At 38.4% G+C, this 24246-nt stretch overlaps 1 protein-coding gene across 4 annotated transcripts in view; it reads right to left on the reverse strand.

The window, feature by feature from the left end:
- Positions 1 to 4181: 4181 nt before the first annotated feature.
- Positions 4182 to 24246, reverse strand: part of Smad2 (SMAD family member 2) — a 62723-nt gene continuing 42658 nt past the window's right edge. The window contains exons 3-11 of one of the 4 annotated variants that reach the window (XM_075968243.1): positions 22818 to 22907; positions 21657 to 21850; positions 20817 to 20951; positions 17748 to 17822; positions 10835 to 10888; positions 9734 to 9946; positions 7322 to 7459; positions 6799 to 6943; positions 4182 to 4745 (exon numbers count right to left, since the gene is read on the reverse strand). In XM_075968243.1, the coding sequence (XP_075824358.1) occupies positions 4622 to 4745; positions 6799 to 6943; positions 7322 to 7459; positions 9734 to 9946; positions 10835 to 10888; positions 17748 to 17822; positions 20817 to 20951; positions 21657 to 21850; positions 22818 to 22907 (1168 nt within the window). In that variant the 3' untranslated portion in view covers positions 4182 to 4621. The remainder of the gene's footprint in view (positions 4746 to 6798; positions 6944 to 7321; positions 7460 to 9733; positions 9947 to 10834; positions 10889 to 17747; positions 17823 to 20816; positions 20952 to 21656; positions 21851 to 22817; positions 22908 to 24246) is intronic. The other 3 variants (XM_075968244.1, XM_075968245.1, XM_075968246.1) reach the window with 3 other exon arrangements.

The raw sequence follows: 24246 nt of genomic DNA on the forward strand, positions 1-24246 counted from the left end.
GTGCCACCACTGTCTGGCAGAAAGCAAATTCTTACCTTCCACTCAAAAACAGTAAACCAGAAATTTTGAAGTTTTTTTCTTGAGAAGGCAGAAGAATGTCATATTTTCTTCTCAAAAACAAAACCAAAATAAAAATGCCACAGTCCCATGTACAGAGCTAATAAGCCACCACACTTCTTCCTAAGAATCCTACATCTCTAGCATTAGTGAAACTTGGGATCCACGCTAAGACTAACGGAAGCAAGCAAAGGAACACTGAGGTATTAGCAAACAGAGGCCCCCAAAGCCTTAGAAAATCATGTCTATTGACCATAGCCAAGACAGTCAGGCCTGAAGCACCTTCATTTAGGTGAGTATTAGGTACAAGGAGCTTTACTTTGTGGTGGTACTGCTCAGTCTCTGAAGCAGCATCTCCTTGGGGTGGACAACAAATAAATATAATCTGCCGTGCTATTCAAGTTACCCCTCAGCACTGGGTGGACAGATTAGGGAAGAGGAATAGGAAAGTTTTACTGGGGGTAATGAATTTCCCATGATTTTTACCACAGGGCCTAAACATCAGCATACCAGGACTGTGGTAGATTTCATTTTAAATATACTAATCGTGTCACATAGGATAAGGTCTATAAGCAAATGAGGACTGTCTTTACTGAGATCTGAGATTTAAACAACATAATCACTCATCACTGTTAAGATGACCCTGCTGTTACTTTTTCTGAGAGTGTATGTGTGTATACTTACTAAATACAACTAAAACGTTGAGGCAGCTCATATATATAAGCTAGCTATACTGCCCACCCAGGAAGTCACACAAACATGAAACTAGGTCTTATCACAAAAGCATTCATGAGATTAACTCAGTATTTTATGACTCCTAGTTTTGAAATACACAAATTACACCAAGAAATAATCTGTCCCTCTATCTCCTTCAGATAAAAGGTAATCTGAACAAACCTAACAGTCAAGGAAACTTGAAGAGAAAAGGAACTAACAGCAGGTATCTGTCTCTCTGAAGACCACATACCATCATCTAATTGTACTAAAACTGACAATTCAGAATGTCCCCAAAAAGGAATGGAGATACTGTTACCATCTAAATTATATTAAATTCCAGAGCCACTTGTACAATTAAAACAGCAGCCCGAGGAATCCTAGCCTGACTGCGAAGAAGTGCACAGTCCTAAGGGAGAAACACTGATGAACACAGAAAACTACAGCTGACAGGAGGGCACAAGGCATGGAAGCCTTGGGGAGCAAAGTGTGGTACACAAGCAAGGAGACAAATAAGGAGTGGGATGTATTAGGTCACCAAGGCCTTATGCCACAGTAAGAGAAGGGTCCTTGGCTTGCCCTGTGAAAGTTGCACAGAGGGAACAAACAGGGCAAACGGGAAGAGCCAGCTTAGATTGTCTCATGGTACTTTATACCCCACCACCAGCCTAGCTACCCTCCAGCAAAAAAGGACTCCTAACTGTTCCAAGTACTTAACAATCTTTGAAAAAAAATGTTTTAGAGATACACTCGGGCAGCTCTTGAACGAGGTAGAGAAACCAAAAGGGCATTTGCTTTCTTTGATTTCGACTGGCAAAGCCTACTAACGTGACTGGAGTCTTGGTCAGGATAAACTGACAACCAAGGCACAACTAATGTCAAGTTAAAGAAACCAGGGGGAAATCTGACAGCTTAAAAAACAAATGAACTATACTACTACACTAAATTGCATATTGTTTAAGGTTAAAAAAAAGTCCTAGATATTAAACAATTTGCAAATATATAATATAGAATTAAAGGATTTAGTTCTTAAGAAAACACATGCCTCCAAAGCCACAGAGAAACCCTCTCTCAAAAAACCAAAAAAAGAAAAAAAAAAAAAACACATGCAGATCCCTTTTGGCAAAGTGACAGGCCCTGAAAGCATCAGTAATTCCCACAGGACTAAGCCCAATTCAAGGGCCAGGACACTTGCAGAATCACAGTGGCTGGGAAAACAACAGGCATCAGAAAACTATGCTGACTGACTAAATGTAATATACCACCATGCAGTCAGTGTTAACCGGTATGGCTCAGACTCTAGCAGGAAAGCGTCTTTAAATCAGAGCCCAATTCAGTGGTATTCCAAAGACTGGCCTAAAAAAGGTTTTCATATTCCCATTGATCAATAATGCAGATAACTTAAATCAGGACAAATCAACCAAGAGGAGGCCCTGGGTATCATCTGGAACCCAAACCATGGAGATGTGTCCCACTGCCGGCATCACTTTAGCCTGTCTGATAACCTTCCACCACTTCCAAAGCTGCCTGTGGCCTTGAACTATCCCGACAGCACAAGCTTTTCCTTCTGTGAAAACTTCCAATGAAGGGCAGTTTACAACGATTTTCTCCAGCAGCTCAGAAGCAATGATGCCCAGGACATTTCCTCTCTCCCAAGACGGGCGGCAGAAGCAGTGATCATCAGTGTGCAGCAACGAGTCCAGAAGCAACAGCAGCTCTCCATTCTGGTGAATCTTTACATGAGAGAGTGTTGTTAGGAACGAATATCTGAGGATTGGAATACAGTGAGATGACAAGCAGCCTATCACAAAGCAGTGCCACCTTCAAAAAAATTACAAGCTAAAGAGCTACTCTAATTTTTACAGTTGGGTGTATGCAGGTATGTATGTAATTATGATGCCCAATAGCCTCTGTGAGCTGGGCCTTTGGGGCTGATGATGTGACCGCAGTGCTGATCTCACTCAGCTCTTCACATGGCTCACCCCTTTTAGGTTATGTGTTAGCTCAAGCATCACTTTCCCAGATGCCTTCCTGTTGTCCTACCAGAAGCATCCTATCTGTCATACTCTAAACAGTACCCTGTTTACCTCCTACAGACACTTGAGCATGGGCTAAGTCAATTGCTATCTCAGCAAAGGCAGGAACTAGAGCTATCTTGTTCACCTTCACCCAAAGGTTAAGAAAGTTCATGGCACATTAACAGGTGAACAATAAATATTTGAATAAAAAATTACTATACCAAATTTACATGAACACATACATACGCACACAAATATAAGAAAATGGGAAATATCAAATAGAAAACAACAAATGTTGAAAAGTATTGAAAATGATTATCTGTACATACATGTGAGTATGGTTTCAAAGAGTAAGTACCAAAGGTATTTGTCTGCAAAAATACGAAAATTTACAAAAAGGAGATCAGGAAGTATTCTCCATTTGTATGGAGCTGCAAATGAGACAGGAATCAAGACTGAACATGACTGTTGTGTGCTGCAAAGCGGAGGACTACCAGAACAGCTGGAATCCCCTTATTGCAGAGCAGAAAGGTCTATGATCCACACACCCAGGATCAGTCAAGAACTCAGACTGCAGGTAAAAGCAGGCTAAAAATCTTGATAACGGCTTAGTTCCCAACCTTTAAAATTTTGAAGCTAGGTAATATAACATCCCATTTATGAATCACATACAGCACACTTTGAAAACAGATGGCCCCACCTGCTGACCACACCCCAGTGTCATGCTTATGTATTTGCAGAAACAAGTACATTTACCAAAGGTCTGTTTTGTAATACAATCTGGTAGTTAAGCGAAATGAGGCAGAAGCTCAGCTGCCTTTACAGAAAGATCCTTTATTATTAGACTGGCTTTGGAAGAAGGAAACACATACTGAGATGATTCTAGAGTAGCCCTGAAAATAATTATACTGTGACCTGTGCATGTTCTGAGACAAAAGTTAATCAACAGACCAACAGGTTATACAAGTCCATTATCATCTGGGGAGTCTGGTTCTAGGACAAGAGCTTACTCCCCACAAATCACTGGACCCAGGATTAACTACCCTAGCAGCCATCAGTGCAACTATTTACCACAATGACATCATGCTGTATTGTTTTGTATCAAAACAGAAATGGGATGAAGAGCCCAGAAGTTTCCAGTAAGGTTTCCTTCTAATGAAATTAAGCAGGAAATAAATACACACAGAAAGAATGATTGTTAAGATCCATTGGACACATAAAGGTTAAAGATTTCCAAGCTAATCCACTTTTCTTCCCCCAAGTTTGTTTATTTTTGGTAAAAGGCAGAAAAATTAGTTTCTACAAGGAAAATCTGCTTCTAAACGATAATTTGAAAATCTTAATATATATATATATATTATATATTAAAAAAGACACAAAAATAACGGAGAGTGGGAATAACAGATTAGGTACTGTAACTTTATAAAGGCTTGCCTAGACCAAGAAGCAGCACACACACCTCAGTTATGCAAACTAAAAATGTATACAAACAGCATAGTACTGCAATACTGGGTCTTGATACATTACCTGTACACATAACTACTACTGTTATTAATAACCTTTGGGACACTGTCTTATGCCCAACAAGACATCACTAAGTCTTTAAGTCTTTTCTTCCCCTTTTGGGGAGGGCATTTCTAGACACTAATTTTCCCATCTAATATTCAAATATAGGAAACAGATTCCACAAGGTGCTTTAATTGATGAGACCTCAAGTGCTGTTTTCACTCTGGAATTTTTGGATAGCAAACAGTCCACGGGATCATACACAAATACTATGACAGAGAGGTTGTTACACGAAGTCTCTTGATGGACTCGACTAGTGATGGGCTTTATGACATGCTCGAGCATCGCACTGAAGGGGATCCCATCTGAGTTAATACTTTGTCCAACCACTGCAGAGGGCCATTCAGATGGAGTTCAATCCAGCAAGGAGTACTTGTTACTGTCTGCCTCCTGTTTCAAAGAACACAAAAAAACAATTAGGAAATTAAAAGTCTGTACATAATAAAAGCTACCTTTTAGAATAATTATCAATTTGGTATATAGTATTATTAGTTTGAAAATAATTTTTATTACTAAAATGATGTAATGGGTTTTTTTTCAAAAATTGTATCTATTTATGTGGGGTACATGTATGCGCATGTGTGTGTACAAGTAAATGCAGAGGCCAGAGGAGCTGTAATGGGGGAAACAGTTTGGGTTGAGTGTCTTCCTCAATTATTCTTTACCTTGTTCCCTTGAGTCAAAGTCATCCATTGAACCTGAAGCTCCCTATACTAGCTAGAATGGCTGGCCAGCAAGTTCCTAGGATCTATCTGTCCTCAAATCCCAACACCATTCCATGCAGACTTGTCTGGTTCCTAGGAGTCTTAGAGATCAGTCTCAAGTTCTTATGCTTGTATATATAGCAAGCGCTTTTACGAACTGAGCCATCTCCTCAGAATTTCATCTTTTGAAAAGATTTACAAAAACATCCTTTTCTTCTCAAGTTACCTTAGTATAGTCACGGGATACCTATGAGAGAGAATTTAGGTAGTACTATTAATGAGGCAGGAGGAGAGACATAAACCAGGAAAGAGTGCCCTAAGGAAACTGACACATAAGGTCACCCTACTTTTAAATGTATCAAATGAAGCTTAAGTCAAAAAAAAAAAAATCAAATTTAAAGCCTGCTAACCCAAACTAAATCCTTGCCATACAATGTTAAGACTTGGAGCTGACTTTTCTCTAGAATCAAAATGAGCAACATCTTTGTCAGCAACATCCCTTGGGCTTCTCTTTTAAAAAGCAAAATTAAAATCTTCTGGTGCTTTAAACAAACGGGCCATTGCCTATTCCCTGGATCACAGAACCCTTGTTACTATAGTCTTCGGCACTGGCTTTAGCTCTATCTTATTTGCTACAGTGTCAGTTAATACATTTACTTTTGAGTTTTCAACATGACATCCTTTAAACATGAGAAAAGGCTATTATCAGCTCTCCATCTGCAAACAATTCATGCCCAATAGCATTTTGAACTGGAAAAATAGGGGCTAGAGATGGCTAGACAGTTAAAGAGTGTGTATTGCTCTTTCAGAGGACTGAACTGAGTTTGCAGTACCCACATCTGGCAACTCAAACACCTGTAACTCCCAGTTTACCCCTGAACTTCACAGGCACCTATATGCACACAAGCATAGATCCATATATACACAAGATACACACATATAGACATTATCTAAATGTGTGGGGGGAGGGGGACTAAACATCCAGGAATGTATGTAGAACTCTGCAGCACACAGAATCGCTGCCCTGCTCACAGGTTTTCAGTATGCTCCAGCCAACTTCCAAGTACAGGCATTTGAGTTTCCACGCCTGAACTTCTGCTGTGCTTGCATGTGCAGTAGGCTGGAGATACACACACTAACACGGGCTGACTGGGGTAATGCACTGAGACCACAGGTGGTGGTGGGGGGGGGGGGGTCACTTACCCCGCTGATCTCTAACTGTCCAGCTCTACTTCTAATCACACTGCTACTCTGCTGTCGGAATTGAGTTTCCCACACTGTCCTTTCCTATCTCTTGAAATCCATACGAATCTTCTAGAACCTAGATCACATGACACTCCAGAGAGCTTTCTTTGAATACAAAGTAAAGACGTCTATGATTTTATAAAATGACCTAACCTTTCGAATCTACCCTTTATGGTATTTAACATTCTACATTATGTTAAAATGCATGTTTACAATTTAGTCAAGTCTCCTATAATACAAGTGCATAATTTTTCAGTTTCTTATCTTCTGGCCTCCAACTTTCTTAACTAAGGACTTCATGTAGCTTATCATGGCCTTGAACACCTCATGCATGATACAAAAGCATTCCACTAACTGAGCTATGTCCTTAACCCACTTTCTTTTATTATTCTACATAAAGATCTGTATAAAGCAGATATAATGAGCTACAGAAGATGCAACAGAGACTACAAATAACCAGAGTGAAGACTAGAAATTGAGCATGGGATCCATACCGGTACTCTGCTCCCCACCCCTTCACAAAACTCATTCTTATGGTGCACATTCGAGTTAGCTGATAAACGGCTTCAAAACCCTGATTGACAGACTGAGCCAGAAGAGCTGCAAATTCCTGGTTGTTGAAGATCTTCAGATTACAGCCTAGAATTGGGAAATAATAAGATATAAAAACAGTATCATTTTAGAAAACAGTTTTTTTTTTTTTTTTTGGTTTTTTTGAGACAGGGTTTCTCTGTAGCTTTGGTGCCTGTCCTGGAACTAGCTCTTGTAGACCAGGCTGGCCTCGAACTCACAGAGATCAGCCTGCCTCTGCCTCCCGAGTGCTGGGATTAAAGGCGTGCGCCACCACCGCCCGGCTAGAAAACAGTTTTAAAGGGAATTTATGTTTAGAACGAGCATGCAATTTAGTTCCTAATTCCTAAAATCATTAGCAATTAGAAAGTTAGTGAAGCAAGCTGATATGACTTATGCTATTTTGACTGTTGATATGACAGTTTATTTACCTAGGTGAATCCATACCTGGAGGAATTTTACACACTGTTGCAGGGTGCCAGCCGTATCTCTGGTTACAGTTGGGGCTCTGCACAAAGATTGCACTATCACTTAGGCACTCGGCAAAAACTTCCCCACCTATGTAATACAAGCGTACTCCCCTTCCTAAAACAAAACATACATGGTTAGTTTCAGAACACTTAACTCTCTTCGTTGTTCCTGAGAGAAGCATCTAGAAGGAATTCTAAGGTGTATTTCCTTGACTTTTCTCAGTCATGCTTTCCTCCTGAGCTGTGATTCTGAAATATACCACAGCATTTTCCCCAAGAAATTTTAACAATAATTTCGTTTTTTTTCAAAGTAACACTCACAAAACAAAATTTAATATAGAAAAAGTACACAACAGTGAGACAGTTTCATACAAAATCACTTGCTGCTTTAAAATTTGTTTAAAAATTGAGCTAATTTTGAAAACCTTAACTATCGTCTGGGCAAATTTTCCTTAAAGACACCACTAGGTTAAGAAAAGACTCAAAACTATCTCGTCTACACTGCTATGCAAATGTCTACTTTGTAATACAATCACATACTTCAGACAAAACTGAAGTGCAGCAGATCAGCCTGGCATGCAGCAGTCAAACAACCAGCAAACCGCATGCAGAGGCGAATGCAGTTGTTGCCCTCCTACTGTCTGAGGACTCTGGAACTGTGAAACACCGAGACAGTGTGCCTGTGTAACACTAACATAATCCTTGATTAAACCCCCAACACAGGGGTGGGTGGGAAGAACAGCAAATAAGTACAAAGGCAGACTTTTCAGACTATTCCCTGATCACATGATAAACTAACAATCCAAAGTCTAAAAAATGTAAAAGATAATCTAAAATTATAGTGAACTAAAATTTTGCTGGGAGACACGAGCAAGGGCAGAGGAAACCACTAATTCTCTTTAAAATATAAAGGTCTAATAAAAAAACAGAAAATAAAACAGTGTAGATAAAATCAGGGGAACTGTTCCCTGGACACAAGATGACCTAATGTAATCAAATTTGAGAAACTCACATAAAGCCAACACATTCCCTAGCCATTATCATTTCACAATACATCAACTTTTGGTAATCAACATCGTTTTTTGCAGGAGGAAATGGTTAATCCCAAACAGGCAGAAGAACTCTGAAGAAGATAAAGAACTGATCAGACGATGCTCAGAATCTGCAGCTCTAAACTCTTTCCCCTCCAGTTAAAAACAAAACACTAAGGTTCCCAGAAAATCTGGGTATATGTGGGTTATAATCATGGAAACTTACCACATTAGATGACAACTAAGATAAAATGTGTTGGGGAATATTATTTTAAGTTGTATTACTTTTGTTTATGCTGTGGAACATTTGTTTAACGATGTAAAGATGTGTTGGCTTTTGTTTATGCTGCATTTGTTTAACTCTGTGAAGCTGTGATTCCTTGCCTGTCTAAAACACCTGATAGTCCACTAAAGAGCTGAACGGCCAATGTTGAGGCAGGACTGACAGGCAGAGAGGATAAAAAGGAGAAATTTGAGAAAAGGAAGGAGCAAAAGAACAAGGAGAAAAGGACACCAGGGGCCAGCCATCCAGCCACCCAGTCAGCCACGGAGTATGAGTGAATGTAAGATACACAGAAGAGAAATAAAAAGCCCAGAAGCAAAAGGTATAATTTAAGAAAAGCTGGCAAGAAGTAAGTCAAGCTAGGCTGGACATTCATAACTAAGAATAAGCCTCTATGTGTGATTTATCTCAGAGCTGGGTGGTGGTCCCCTCGAAAAGACAAAAGACAAAAATGTGTTGATCTTTTAAAAACTTACAACAAATCTATTAACGCAAACAAGATCTATGAAAAATAACCATTTTCATACTTAAATTAGGAGCAAATGGGAATATTTCACAGTTTGACAAGTTTCTTTCCTGTCTGGATTCTCGGGTCTACATTTCATCTCTTCTCCAGAATGCCCCACTTTCTACTGTGGAGGAGCAGCAGGCAGCATCCCACCCAGCATGACTGGGAAAGCAGTGCTGACCTCACACAGGCCAACGTGCTTCATGGGACTGTCAGAAATCCCCCACTCTATTCTGAAGCTCCAGATTGCATTCTGAATTAAATATAGGGGAAAAAAATGAAAAAGATCAAGACTAAACATTGCCTTTTTTTGACTAAAAGAGACTGAGCAAGTTAATCACTTTTAAAATATACTTATCAAAGGACTTCTCACTATAAAGAGTGTCAAATACAAACAAAAAAAAGACAGAAGTTTGTAGATTAAGAATCATCAAGGCTCTATTAAAGCGGTTCACAGATGGAGACAAAGTTGGGCTTTTTCATACAAACTTTAGACCTAATACCACATATTGTCTACACTATGAGTAAACTGAACTTTTCTTTCCACACAAAGAAAATAAGACATACCTATATGCCTTCTTGTCATTTCTACAGTAGCATTTCGGTTAACATTGGAGAGCAAACCCAAGCAGAACCTCTCCGAGTTCGATGGGTCTGTAAAGCCATCCACAGTAAGCGAGGGCTGTGAGGCATGGAAGGTCTCTCCAACCCTCTGGTTCAGTTCATAATATGCTATCGAACACCAAAAGGCAGGCTCCGAGTAGGTAACAGGCTGCAAATCTGAAGGGAAGAAATGCTGTATGAACAACTCAATACGAAACAGAGTGAACGCCATGAACACACTCCATGGCAACAGACAGGCTCAGGAAGTCACTGTATGAGCATCTATACTTGTTTAAACAGTTTAGACCACATTTTCAGTGTTTCATATAAAATTTATTTCCATATATCACACCAGATACACAATTTTTAAAAATTTCCCCATCTCATAAAGTTAATTTATGTTGGATTATTTATTAGTTTTCATCTAGTTCTTGTTGAAAACAAACAAATAAAAAACAAAACAAAACAACAAAAACCAGACTATGGGTCAGCCTGCTGTGGTTGGCACATCTCTAAAACACATGGAGAAGGTGATTCCAGAGAGGACAAAACATAAAGCCGAGTAAAGTCAAAAGCTACACCAAGAAGAGATATTACGGTAGGAGAAACAAACACTCCCTGACACTGTCTACCTTCCTACACATAAGAAGCACACTTCCTGACACGGTCTACCTTCATACATGTAAGAAGCAGAGTCAAGGACAAGTGTGCAAGTTTTGGCACCAGTGGACAATCACAGAAAATGCATATCACATGCAACTAATTTGTCATTTTGACTGAGATGTATCATAAGGAAGATCACAAGAGGAAAAAAACAAGACAATTTGTAAGATACATCTGAAATAAACACCCATCAAAATCTATACAACTTCATAAAGAACAGTTTCAATGACTCAGACTGCCTTATAAACCCTGCAATAGAAAGCAGCACCAACACATTGTATCCATCTTTCCTAATGTCACTGATATAAACCATATGAATAATTTTTTGATACATACAAAAATAATTCCCAGAGAGGACTTTTTTTAATCCAGTGAAAACAGTAGGAAGTAACAGCAACTTACCCAAGCTGTGATTGACAGGAGAGAGAGTGGTAGGAGACAACTCAGCTGGGGAGCCTACATCAGAGAAGAAAAGGATATTGACATTTCTCCAGAACTTACAATCAAGTACCAATAAAATGGTTCTGACTTTTTCACCAACAATAAATATACAGATAACTACACCCCAAGGATAAAAAAACACACGACTTATTTTTGTTTAATCCAGCCAGGGGCTACAACATGAGGTCCATATAAACTGACTGGTCTTCTCACCACCCAGAGGAGCCCACTACTGACAGCTCTTTGTGTATCTTTTCAGAAATAGTTTATGAAATACATCAGTGACTCTACTTCTGCTTTGTGTCCCCCCTTCTCAAAGCACAAAGTAATAGTTCTAAACATGCTCATGAGTTGTCTCATTAGAAACCATTTGTGCCTGTTTCTGTATTGCTCTTCTAGCTCCCTGTATCAGCCGGTGGCCTAACTTAACTTACATCACAGTAATTGAGAGTCGATTGCTGACTTTAGGAATCAAGACTGCAACTGATCTCACACCTCTGATTAGCCCTAATTTTTCTGAAAGGAACTCAAAAGTGCCAGGTCAAAAGGTTGGTGCCTTTGCAATTTTGATAGATCCTGGCTAAATTATCATCCACAAAGATTGTACCAGCACACATTCCCATTAACACCACCAAGGTATAACTGACAACAGACAAAAACATGGTCTGCACAAGCGCAGTCTTAATCCAGGATGGTAGTGCATGCCTGTAACTCCACCTCCTAGGAGGCAGAAGATCAGGAGTTGAAGGCCAACGTCAGCCACAGAGCCAGGTGGAAATAAGTACAGGTGGGCTACACGAGACCCTGTCTTTTTATTTGATTGTATTTCGAGACAGAGTCTCAATAATGAAGCTCTAGCTCCCCTAGAACTCACACTGTAGACCAGGCTGGCTTTCAACTCAGAGAGATCCACCTGCTTCTGCCTCCTGATTTCAAGACGTGTGCCACCATGTCAGGCTAAGTGGTCCTGTCTTAAATGGACATTTTCATTTACATATCAATTAGTTCATTTTTTTAGTTCAGTTCTGTGACATCTGCTTTTGCTCACTCTCCTCTCGCACTGATGGCTCACCGACCTATAGGAAGGTCGGAGTATCAATCAGGGCTGCAGAACATTTGGTCATTTGTTTGGTGACTCGGATTCTAAGGTTGACAATGAAGCCTGTATTGGGGATCATGTCACGTTTTAATAAACAGCTTTGAGAAGGGACACACTTGTCTGTATTGTGTCTAGGGTTTTCTCACTAAGCAGGACACTTGGCTTGGTTAGAGCTGAAACAATAAATCTCTTATTCAGAACTTCTGCATCAGTCTCAAGTAAGATAGTAAGGATTAGTTAACACATGAGACAGCTAGAAGGCTCTGTGACCAGACTTGTAGCAATTTAGATTTATGTAATTTTCTATGTTCGGTAACAATTTCAGCTGTATTTTGACAGAACACTCTTTAAGAGTTCAGGAGATTCTGCAAAATTCAAGCTAACAAATCTAAGAGATTTCTCTATTCTCTGAAGTTAACTTCTTTATTGAAATTGGCTGTACTAAATTCGATTTTCTTATAGAAATACCCAATTTTTTCAGTTTTTTGTAAATATTCTAAATCTAATCCAGAAAATACAAAGCATAAATACACAAATTGAGGAGGTAATCAATATAAGCAGAATTTAAACTACATTTGTTGTAAATGTTAAATACTCTTACAACAATCACAAGTACCACCAATCCCACGAGCAGCACCCTCTACATGTTTAGGCAAAGTCTCAAAAAGATCATGAAGGGCTGGAGAGATGGCTCAGGTTAAGAGCACTGACTGCTCTTCCAGAGGTCCTGAGTTCAATTCCCAGCAACCACATGGTGGCTCACAGCCATCTGTAATGAGATCTGGTGCCCTCTTCCGGCCAGTAAGCATACAGACAAAACACTGTATACATAATAAATAAATCAATAAATCAATCTCTCTTTTAAAAAAAAAAAAGGATCATGAAACACCATGCTCCACACGCTCCCAGTGCAATTGTACACCACGGTACAGAAGGAGACCGGGGAGGGAAAGTAACAGCACATGGGACACAGGTGAAGAAGCAGTCACCACAGATACAGACCAGAGAGCGAGATCTGGCAAACACTAATTTTTAGAAAACAATTTTATTACACACCATGTCCTTTTTTTTCATTTTTCTAAAAAATATTGACAAATCACAACAGGTACAAATGAGAAAGGTCAAAATATGCTCTAGAACAATGAACCAAAATCCACTGTATTTCCTGAAGTAGATATAAACAACTGGAGATGGAAGAGCTGCCCAATCATTCCTATCTTCTAACATTTACATATCTAAGACACTCATTAGGACCAGTAAGCTTGCTGTTGCTTAATTAGTCAGGTGTGACAAAAGAAAGGCTCATTATAAATTGTAAAACTTAAATTAAGCAAATACCACAATCTTTTTAGAAAGCATTCTTTTAAACAAGTGGTAACTGATCAATGAAACACTCATATTGTAAATGTGATGAAACAGGAAGTGCCTATCTACAGCGTTAAAACATCCAAAAAAATTTGTGTATATTCTTTGCTTACAAATTCATGCATGTTGGTAGGATGAGTTTCTCAGAAAAGGAGCACTGTGTGTTTTCTTAAGTATAAAGGTTCACTATCAAAATGTTTAGTCCTACCAAGAATTCATAAGTTGTATTTTTTTTTCACTATCACTGTGTGGTGATAGCTGCCAAATTAACATCCTTAAAAGGATGGTTTTTTAATCATTTTTTTAATTTGTAAGTACTTTCACCCACTTTTATTCCTATTAATTACTATCTTTTCCCCCTCTTTTGACATCTATGTTTTTTGACATCTATGTTTTTAAATTAACTAGAAATCTCATGCATTTGTAAACACTTTCCCCAGTTCTGGGACCCACTTTAGGGTATCTTTAAAGGTGATATTAAAACTTCGTTACAAAACAAAACAAAACAAAAAAAAAACACCTCAATTTCCTTTTTAGAGTATTTCTAGGGTCATATCAAAATTGAGTATCAAGTGCCAAAAGTCTGATATATACCTGTCACTCTATCCATGCTCCCAGACCCCAATGGTAGATATGCTATAATTGCTAAACATACTTAGATGCATTGTTATCAAAAGCCCACAGTTTACAAGGCCCACTCTTGCATTTATTATCTGTAGGTTTTGACAAATGTATAATATGCCCCTTCATTTTTACTATCACAGACATCAGCCTAAGTGCCTTATGGCTTTACCTACTCAATTCTTCTTACTCTATAACCTTAAGCTTTCTGTTAGAAAAAGGCCTGCCTTTTCAGGAAGTCCAGCAGCTGGAATTACACAGTATGTATGTGTCCTGTACAGATCACCATTTTTCATTTAATATATATATTTAAAGTTTCACCATGTGTTGTCATTTCTTCCACATGCTGAATGACCTGACACTGTACGGATGTATCACAATTTATCAACATCTTTGTTTTGTTCAAAATTTTTTAAATGGTCAAACTGCTCTAAGCGCCCAAGGTCACATGTTTTCAATTCACTTGAGTAAGTACCAAAGAACCAAACTCAGTATTGCATGTGGAGGACGGTGGTTGTATTTCAGAGCCACAATTGTAAAAGGGCAAAATACACTGACTGAAGAAAGCAAATAGAGGACCCAGAACTAAACCCAGCTACCTACAGCTATAGTGACCTATACACACACACACACCCCAAAACAAAAAAACACCCTGCCCACACTTAACACTATCAATTAGGAAAACCACTTTGGAGACCCCATCTCACAGAATATAGGGATTGAGCTGAGAGTACAGAGTGGTAAGATGCTTGCCTAGCATGCATAAGACCCTAGGGATTTCTATCATCAATCAATAAACTAAAGAATAGAACTTTTTCAATCAGATAAAGAACATGTATAAAATATTCAGCTAGCCAGGCAGTGGTGGCGCATGCCTTTAATCCCAGCACTCGGGAGGCAGAGGCAGGCAAATCTCTGTGAGTTCGAGGCCAGCCTGGTCTAAAAGAGCTAGTTCCAGGACAGGAACCAAAAGCTACGGAGAAACCCTGTCTCAAAAAATCAAAAAAAAAAAAATTCAGCTAACAGTCTTCCTTAATAGGGAACTATGCATGTCTTTATTCTATAATCATAAATAATACAAAAATATTGTTATTTTCCTTCAAAACATTACTGTGTGTGACATGAATGCCAAGGTGCATGTGGGGAGGTCAGAGGCCAACTCTGCAGCTGCTTGTCTCCTTTACCTTCATGTTGGCTCCAAGGATAGAACTGGATCCTAAGAAAAAAATTGTAGGCTGTTTTCTAGTTACTTAAGTTTATCCTTTAATCTCAAATATTTTTGTATGTTTAAAATATGTGACATGAGCCAAGTGGAGGTGTAAGGCTTTAATCCCAGTGCCCGGAAGGCAGAAGCAGGCGGATATCTGTGAGTTCGAGGCCAGCCTGGTCTACAAAATGAGTTCCAGGACAGATAGGGCTGTTACATAGAGAAACCCTGTCTTGAAAAACCAAGAAAAAAAAATACATCATGGCCTAGTATGGTGGTACATGCCTGTAATCCCAGCAACTAGGGAGGCTGAGGCAGGATGGTGCCTGCGAATCTAGAACTAGTCTAATCTGATGGGTTTTAGGCCATCTTGTGTGATCCTGTCTCAAAGCTTAAAGCAAAAAAATTAAAAATAATATATTAAGTACCTACAAAGTTCACAAACTATTAAATACAAGTTATTATTATTAGTAATACATTCTCAAAACCTTATTAGCTTTATATTAACCAACTTTAACTTATATAACAAAGTACCACAAATTGAATGGCTTAATATTACTCTCAAAGGTGCCAGTAGGGCCATGCTCTCTCACAGGTTTCAGGTCATACTTCTACTGTAGGGACATACCTCATGTTGTTCACCCATTCAAAATGTGGTAGACATCTGGGTTGTTTCCATTTGTGAAATGAAATATATAATGTTTACAACACAAACATTCTTGCGAGTTTTACGTGGACCTGTTTAAATTCTCTTGGGTATAGATCTAGGAGTGAAATGATGGGACTACGTAGTAATCTTATATTTAATTTTTGAAGAAAAACCAACTTTCCTAAAATAGTTACAACAATTTACATTATCAGCAATATATAAGTGCTCCACTTTTTCCACAACCTCACTAATAAGGAACAGTCATGTTCTTAATACAGATATCTGTAAGTATGAAATACTGATTCACTTGTGATGTATGATGTTCAATTTTATATGGTACCCACTTTCAATGCCATGGTAACGGCTACGAAAGATAATGTCACTGAAGCATACTGAGCAAGTATACATATTTGAAAATCCAAGTATCATATACATTAACATATGTAAATTGCTATTTTCAATTATCATTAGATTATCATCTATCTTTTTATCTACCATTCTTACAGTCAGACATAAATACTGGCTACAACAGAGGCAACTTTCCTGGGCATCTAACAGATGGAAGGAGTCAAACAACAAAACTGAATGAAAGCTCTCCCCTTCCCCCAACATTATTTAAAAATAATTTAGATAGGCTAGAGAAGGCGGCTTATGCCTATAATTCAACCACTCAAAGGTTATGACAGGTCGATCTGAGTTAGAGGGCAGCCTGGATCACACAGTAAATTTCAGGCCAGTTTGGAACTGTGGTGGTTTGAGTAAGATTTGGTCCCCCCACTGGCTCAAACATTTGCCTCCTGGTCACCAGGGAGTGGCATTATTTTAAAAGGATTAAAAGAATTAGGAGGTGTGGCCTAGTTGGAGGAAATATGTCACTGGACACTCTCCACCTATGGATGGGGATGAAGCTTTCAGCACCTGCTAGTGTGCAGCCATGCTCCCTGCCATCATGCTTATGAACTAAAATTCTAAAATAGTTACGGATGCACCCAACTAAATGCTTTCTTTCCTAAGAGTTGCCTAAAAGTTGGTCAGAGTCTCTCTACAGCAACAAAACTGTGACTGAGATAAAACTAATCCTTAAAATAAGACAAGCTGAATAATAAATCAAGCTAGACAATAACATCAAAGCATTTTCAAAGGTACCCTACTTGGTTTCCCTGGGCTTTAGCGTTTATTACTTGACAAACAGCTTAAAGTTTTGGAGTATGTAATATTCACTACTATATGCTAAAACTTCCCCAACACTGGACCTAATAGTTAATTATCAGAAATTAATCAAATTTAGTTCAGGAACAAAGTACTTTGTGTAAAAAAATTACTATTAATTCAGAACTCGCTATTAAATTAAAGAAGCACAGAAAAGCTGGTCTCCCTCTTCTGTTCTCACATCATTCTTAAAGGCAGGTGACTAAGATGACATGGTCTATTATGAAAGGTGTTTATTCACAGGGTGACTGAAACTTTGAAAGCAGTGTAGAATACTTGAGGGAGGACACTGAGTACTTTGTCCGGTAAGAGAAACACCTACCAACTGTGGAGTGGTACAATTCATTTTTTTTGACAACACCTAGTATCCATTTGGCAGCTCAGATATACTGTCAAGATAGGTGAGGTTCACTTTTCGATTACATATTCCAACTCTCTAAGTGTCAGCAAACACTGCTCCTGAACCAACAGTTTGCTTTCTCACCCTGGGATGGGTAGCTACTTCGTGAGCATGCATGTTCCATGCTCCTACTCTGTGGTTCTAAGGGTCAAACCTGAGCAGTCATGACAGCAAACACCTTTAGCCACTCAGCCAACTTACTAGGTCCCAGAATCAAGTTTTATTTTCAAAAATTCTTGATTTGTGGTTAGCTGAATCTAGTGATATGCTCTGAGATCACAGAAAGTCAACTCAATGACCAATTACTGAAAAGCTCGTATTTACCTGTGTCCATACTTTGGTTCAACTGTTGATCACTTGTTTCTCCATCTTCACTGATATATCCAGGTGGTGGCGTTTCTACAACAAATCAAATATAGTTGATTTGATTTCAGCTTTTTCTCCCAGTTACCATATGCAAGCAATGAGAAAACCAAAAAAAAGGATGTATATATGTGTGTGTACACACACACGAAACATCATCAAAAGCAAACTTAGATACTACTCTCTATGTGTATACATATACATCATTATATAATCTGTATCTTGTAGATGAATCCCTAAAGCAGACCTGTAACAAAACCCAGTTTTTCTGGCATATTTTCTTACACATTATTTAACATCTGGCTCATGCGTATGTATTCTGAAACAGTCAAGAGCTTAACTACAAAGATACCTCTCAGTAGGATTCAAAGACATTAGTATTCTCGCTCTTTTAAACTAGTGGACACCATGTACAGGCACGGACAATCGCTTGGGAGAAGACTGATGTACACACAGCTGGGATTGCAAAATACACTAAACTGTACTGAGCAGGTTACAGTAGCCTGACTCAGGATTGACCTACCCTGAATCCACCACCCCTGCTTAGATTTCTAACTGCCTGGCAGTTCTAAATGCCTAAGCAGAAACAACGTAAAGTACTTGCTGAAAATATTAGGATTCTAACATCATTTCCAACACATTTTTGGAATAAAATGTTTACATTCAGGAGGCACCTATAAAACTTAGTAAATTTCAAAGATAATAAAAACATGCATACAATTTTATCATTTCTGATTTTAATGGCAGAAGTCCAAAAAAATTTCAACAGTGTATCATTTTCAATTTTTAACAATAACTCAAAATAATGCAGACACACACCAGAAAAAAGATTCTGACATTATTCAAGGAGGCAAAGGCAGGAGGATCCCTGTAAGTTCGAGGCAAATCTGGTCTACACAGTAAGAGTCAACTTGTCTTTAAAACAAACTGCCTCCCCCATTCTCATTTAGAAGTCAGTATGGCAAAAAAAAAAAAAGTATCTTCATAGATCCAAATAAAAAAAAATACACACTATTTTAAATATTAAATGTAAGAAAATTTAAAAAGTTGATATCCGACAGTCTCAACATTGGTGTTTCAAAGGTCTAAGACGCAAAAAACTCAACTTTAAGACACTTTATCTCATTCTATTACCATCCTCCATTATTATTTATTTATAAACTGATAAGTTATCAGCATTAAAATAATGATAAAAGTTCTTTTGAGGGACTGGAGCAATGGCTCAGAATTTGAGAGCAGGTATTATTCTTGCAAAGAACCTGAACTCAGTTCCAGCACCAGGTCAGGTGACTCAACTCTAGGGAAGCCAACACCCCTTCTGAATTCTGTGGGTATCTGCACTGACATGCAAATAGACATACATATTACATATACTTTAAATTAATAAAAATAAAATTGTATTTTATTTATATTTATTCAAATCTAATTATTTGTTCAAATATTATATTGAAAATAAAAATTATAAAAAGAAACAAAAGTAAATTCTTTGGTTTTGCTGTCAATGGGAGCAGGAAAGCCCGAGTGTCCAGAAAAACTGGTGCATTTCCCTTCTAATTTGCTACTTTATCAAACACTAACATTTAAATAGTTAAAAGAATAAAGGGAGGAAAAAAGCCTAAACCTCTTAACATTAAACAAGAAATTATGAATAATATTGCAAGTAATTCGCTGGTGTGTGTCTCAGAAGACTGCGATACGCACACATTTTAATTTGTCTGCCTTATGAAGTAACAACAGTTGCCACGTGAAAGACTTAAACGCTTGACTTCGTGTCACACACATAATCCCACTCCACTTCTAGCCAGTATATAAAAAATACTCAATTCTCCCAAAAAGGAAATGTTTCAGTTTATGATTCTTCTCTTCCCTCACCTTACTCCTCTTCTTTACTAATGTCACAAAAAGTTTCTAACTAGCACCTGGGGGCTAAAAGCAGGTTGGCATAGGACAGAGAAGCCCTTAAAATGTACTCTTTTGAAATAAATCAATACTTAAATGAGCTATTAAAACCAATAAAACTCATTTTTCCCTAATAATTTAAAAATTATCTTCAATGGACAAATACCATTTTTATAATGCCAAATAAAAGTCTTTGATTCCCTGCATATTTCTTATTGCATAAAATAAAAGCTGAAATGGGATAAAAAAAATCAGAAAAAGATGAGGGAATGGAAGAGGCAGGTAGGTAGGGATCAAAAGACATAAAAACTTCAGAACACAAATAGTTCCTGATCAGTTTCTGCAAACAAAGAATAAGTATTTGTCTTTTTTCTAGTAAACAATAAAAACTATAGAGTTGGTACTGAATCGTGAAATATTACTGGGTCACATAAAACAAGAGATAAGAGCAGAATCTGAGCTTCAGCAAAATAGCTCAGCAGGTACAGTGTCTGCCACATAGGCCTGGCCACCTCATCAATGTCCCGCATTCAAGCAAAGGTGGAAAGGACAACTGAATCCAGTTGTCCCCCTCCTTTCACCCCACATACTCCACAGTTTTTACCAAAGAATTTGAGAACCATGTTGCTGAATTCACTCATTTTTTCAGAATTACCTTAGGCCCAGAAGAAATATAATCAAGCCCTTTATTTTCCTCAATGTGTTGCTATCTATAAAACTAAAATATTGCACTACTAAGTGTTTATTCGCAATAAGCATCAGCAAATTCCCCATGGGAAATGACTGCTTAGAGATGCGTGGTTATGTCTGTTCCAGGGACATAGTATGATCACGCTCTGGACTCCTCTCTACTTCAGCAGATATGACAAACTTACTAGGATCTTTTTCTTACTCCTCAGAGTATTTTGTTTAAAGTCACTGGAAAGAAAAGGAAATTAAAAGTAAACCTTTTATCGAGATAAACCGTTTAATGTGTTGGGCGCAGACCCTGCACAAAACCATCCCCACAAATCAGACTTCTCCATCTAGAGCCAAGAACATTTTGAAAATTAAACCACATTACTAACACTTGGCATTTGTTACAAGATTGCTATTTACCTAAGTTTTAAGAGATTTTCAAGGCAAAAATACCTGGGATGTAATTACTCTGTGGCTCAATTCCTGCTGGGAAATTAGTGTTTTCTGGAATGGAGTGGGTATAATCATCCAGAGGCGGCAGTTCTGTCAGGATCTCTGTGTGCCGAGGCACTAATACTGGAGGCAAAACTGCAGGAGTTAAAGAAATCAGAGTTAGTGGCAAGTGTGCTAAAGGGGAGGGGTCTTTACTCAAGGTTCTCACAGACAGAAGGCAGCAGCTTCACTTTTCAAAGTCTTGGCTCACCTGTCTGGTATTATGATACCTAGAACCTGACAAATCTCATCAGGGAGCTGACTTATGGAACTCACCATTTAAGTTCCCAAACTAAGGCTTATTTTTTACTTTGGGGAACAATCTGGCCCTGTAAATATTGCATTACCATAAGAATTTATAAAATTCCACTAGAAATGGTGAGTGAAAAGTCATCACTAAAGTCAGATGTAAAAATTTTTCTAAGACTCTAGGATTTTTTTAGCTCGCTAAATCTAAAGTCCTAAATAAACTTCACTCTATTACTTCTCTAAAAATGCTATCACTCTGAAAGCAGTCAGAATGGAATGTTGAAGGTAGGTACCAGAGAGACACATGGACCACTTTCAGCAGACAACAAGTCTGTGACATTTCCTCAATACACACCTGCCTGCCCAATAGAGTACGTTCCCAGGAAGTGGACACACCCCTTTTCTAATGTAGTTTAAAAAATAAGAAAGCATTTAAAACTTCCACCAAACTTTACATTAAAATTTCCCGGAGGCACAAGGAATATTAGCCTTTAGTCAGTCTTTTACTTTAAAACGAGGAAAACAAAACCAAAAACCACCTGGTTTTCCTACCTGGTGTCTCAACTCTCTGGTAGTGGTAAGGATTTACGCACACTTCATCTTTTTTCAGATTAAAAGCATATTCGCAGTTTTCAATTGCCTTGAGCTCATGATGGCTGTGAAGGTCCGGCCAGCGCCATAATCGGCAATATATAACATGTGGCAGCCCTTTCCGATGCGAAACCTGAAGACGGCCATCAAGAGACCTATTCGGAAGCAAGGGGAAAGAGGAAGGCATTTTTAGAAGGAGAGACGAGATGTCATCAAAAGGGATGAATTAATACACTAAGAGCACAATGAAGGAAACCACAGCCACTGAGTTAGCTTTAGTGATATTCAGGAAGAACAGTGCACTCAGGCTTGGATCTGATCAAGCAAGCAGCGGCACTAGCACCTGTCTCCTATCAGTGTCGTGTAACAACTCACATGCCAACGGAAGGCTAACTTCATCGGCAGGTGGTCTACAAAGTGTTATGTGGTTATACTTGAAAATTTCATGTCTACTTTTAATAAGCTAAATCCTCAAAGGCATTAATTCTGAAGCAACTGGTTGTCAAAAAAGGAAGTAGTATGAAAATGGTGGTAAATACCAACAATGATGTGACAGTAACTTACTGGGACTAACGTTGTTATTCAAGTGTGACTTATAATATCTGAGGCTTATTTATGAAGCTCACACAGAAATGCAAATGGTGATGAACGTGAGATGAAATGGACAAATACCAATGGGCTTACAAGAGAATGAAGGATTAAAAAAAAGATGACAGGAAAACAAGTTAGCCTACTGTTAATTGTGATGTAAGCGTTCATCAGATACTAGTATAACAATGAGATTAACAAGAAATTTAGAAAAAACTAGAATCTACTTAAAAATTAGGCCAATAACAAATCTGTCTAATCTTGGACTACAGTTGAGTATAGAACTATAAAAAGGACTTATTCTTTATGGGACACAATCATTGAAAGATTCAAAACTAAAATTGCATTGACCAAAACATCAGTTGAAACATTTAATATATTTTTAATACTGGCAAGCAGATAATTTACATGCTATGCCTTCTTTACAATAAGTTAACATCCTAGGCAAAAGTTACACTACGCAACCCCGTCAAGGTCTTCCAAAGCACACCCTCCCACCAGGTCTCTAGGGTTCAGAGAGGGCAGAATATTCACCTGGTTTGTTCAGAGAAGCTGTAAAGGCCTGTTGTATCCCACTGATCTACCGTATTTGGTGTACTCAGTCCCCAAATTTCAGAGCAAGTGCTGTGCATAAATTGAAAAACAAAAAGTTGATGTGAACATGGAAGCATGGTTATTCAAAGTACCATGATGCAAAGCATGGAGAATGTACAGAACACTTCCTTCACCCAGAAGATATACATGGCTTCACCCACCATGGGTCACTGCTGGCCACTATATTTTCTATATGAAGGAAGCCAATAAATGGAACATGTGACTCCAGATAAGTTATGATTATGTTTTTATATGAGAACACCAATGCTCACTAACCTAATGCAATCATACCTATAACATCCTTTCTAACTTCCTCTACTCAAAGACTTCATCCTATGTCATCAACCCCACTAACAAGGCTTCAGTTCATTACTCAGTTTTTAAAGAAACAGCAACAATAACAAACCCACTTCAATTAAAAATAGCTGTCAACTGGTGCTTTTAATATAGAAACAGTCCCACTGAAAATAAATACTTATCATTGAGTGTGGTAGCACACACCTGCATTCCCAGCACTTAGAGGATAAAGGTGAGAGGAAGAGGAATTCAACGCTTGTCTAGGCTACCCAGTAAATTCAAGGCCAGCCTGACCTATGAGATCCTGTCTCAAAAACAAATACGTAAAATAAACCAAGCAGACACACCCAGGACTAAAATGCCCCAGTTATCCGTCTGTACTCCAGTCTCACTGAAAGCTGTAACTGTTCTCTTGCCGTCGTCTATAAAGGGCACCGAAGATCACTAAAGTCACTCCATACAACACATCTTAAAGTTTCTTTTCGCATCTTTCCAGAGTATAGGCAAGCAAAACCACTATTACTACTTCATCTCAAAGTAACTACTGGCCTGTGGGCAAAGGGAAGAACTGAAATGGAACTTTCAGAATGGAGTTTTGGTGGCCTTATCTTTCAGCTATGGAGCTATACTCTTTAAATTAGTCAAATATATTTTTTGAAATTCAATTCCACTTTACACATAATACCAAAATCAACAAAATTTAAGAAAAAGGGAACATTTCTAATAACCTTGAAGAATAAATGACTGATTAAATTTTACATTTTCTCACCATTAGTTAGAGAACTGGATCAACGAAGGGCAATGGGAAAGCACAGGCTCTCCTGAGGCCAGGGACAATCTGAGGAGTGGCTCTCGACCTTCCTCAATACAATTCCTCGTTGCAGTGACCTCCCCCAACCATAAAATTATTTTGTTGCTACATTGTAACTGGAATTTTGCTACTGTTATGAATCATAATGTAAATATCTGTGTTTTCTGATGGTCTGAGGTGACCGTTATGAAAGGGTCTTTTGACCCCCCCCCCAAGGGGTCATGACCCACAGGTTGAGAACCACTGATCTAGACTGACCCA

The sequence above is a fragment of the Microtus pennsylvanicus genome, chromosome 4, assembly GCF_037038515.1.
Source record: "Microtus pennsylvanicus isolate mMicPen1 chromosome 4, mMicPen1.hap1, whole genome shotgun sequence".
Classification (NCBI taxonomy): Eukaryota; Metazoa; Chordata; class Mammalia; order Rodentia; family Cricetidae; genus Microtus; species Microtus pennsylvanicus.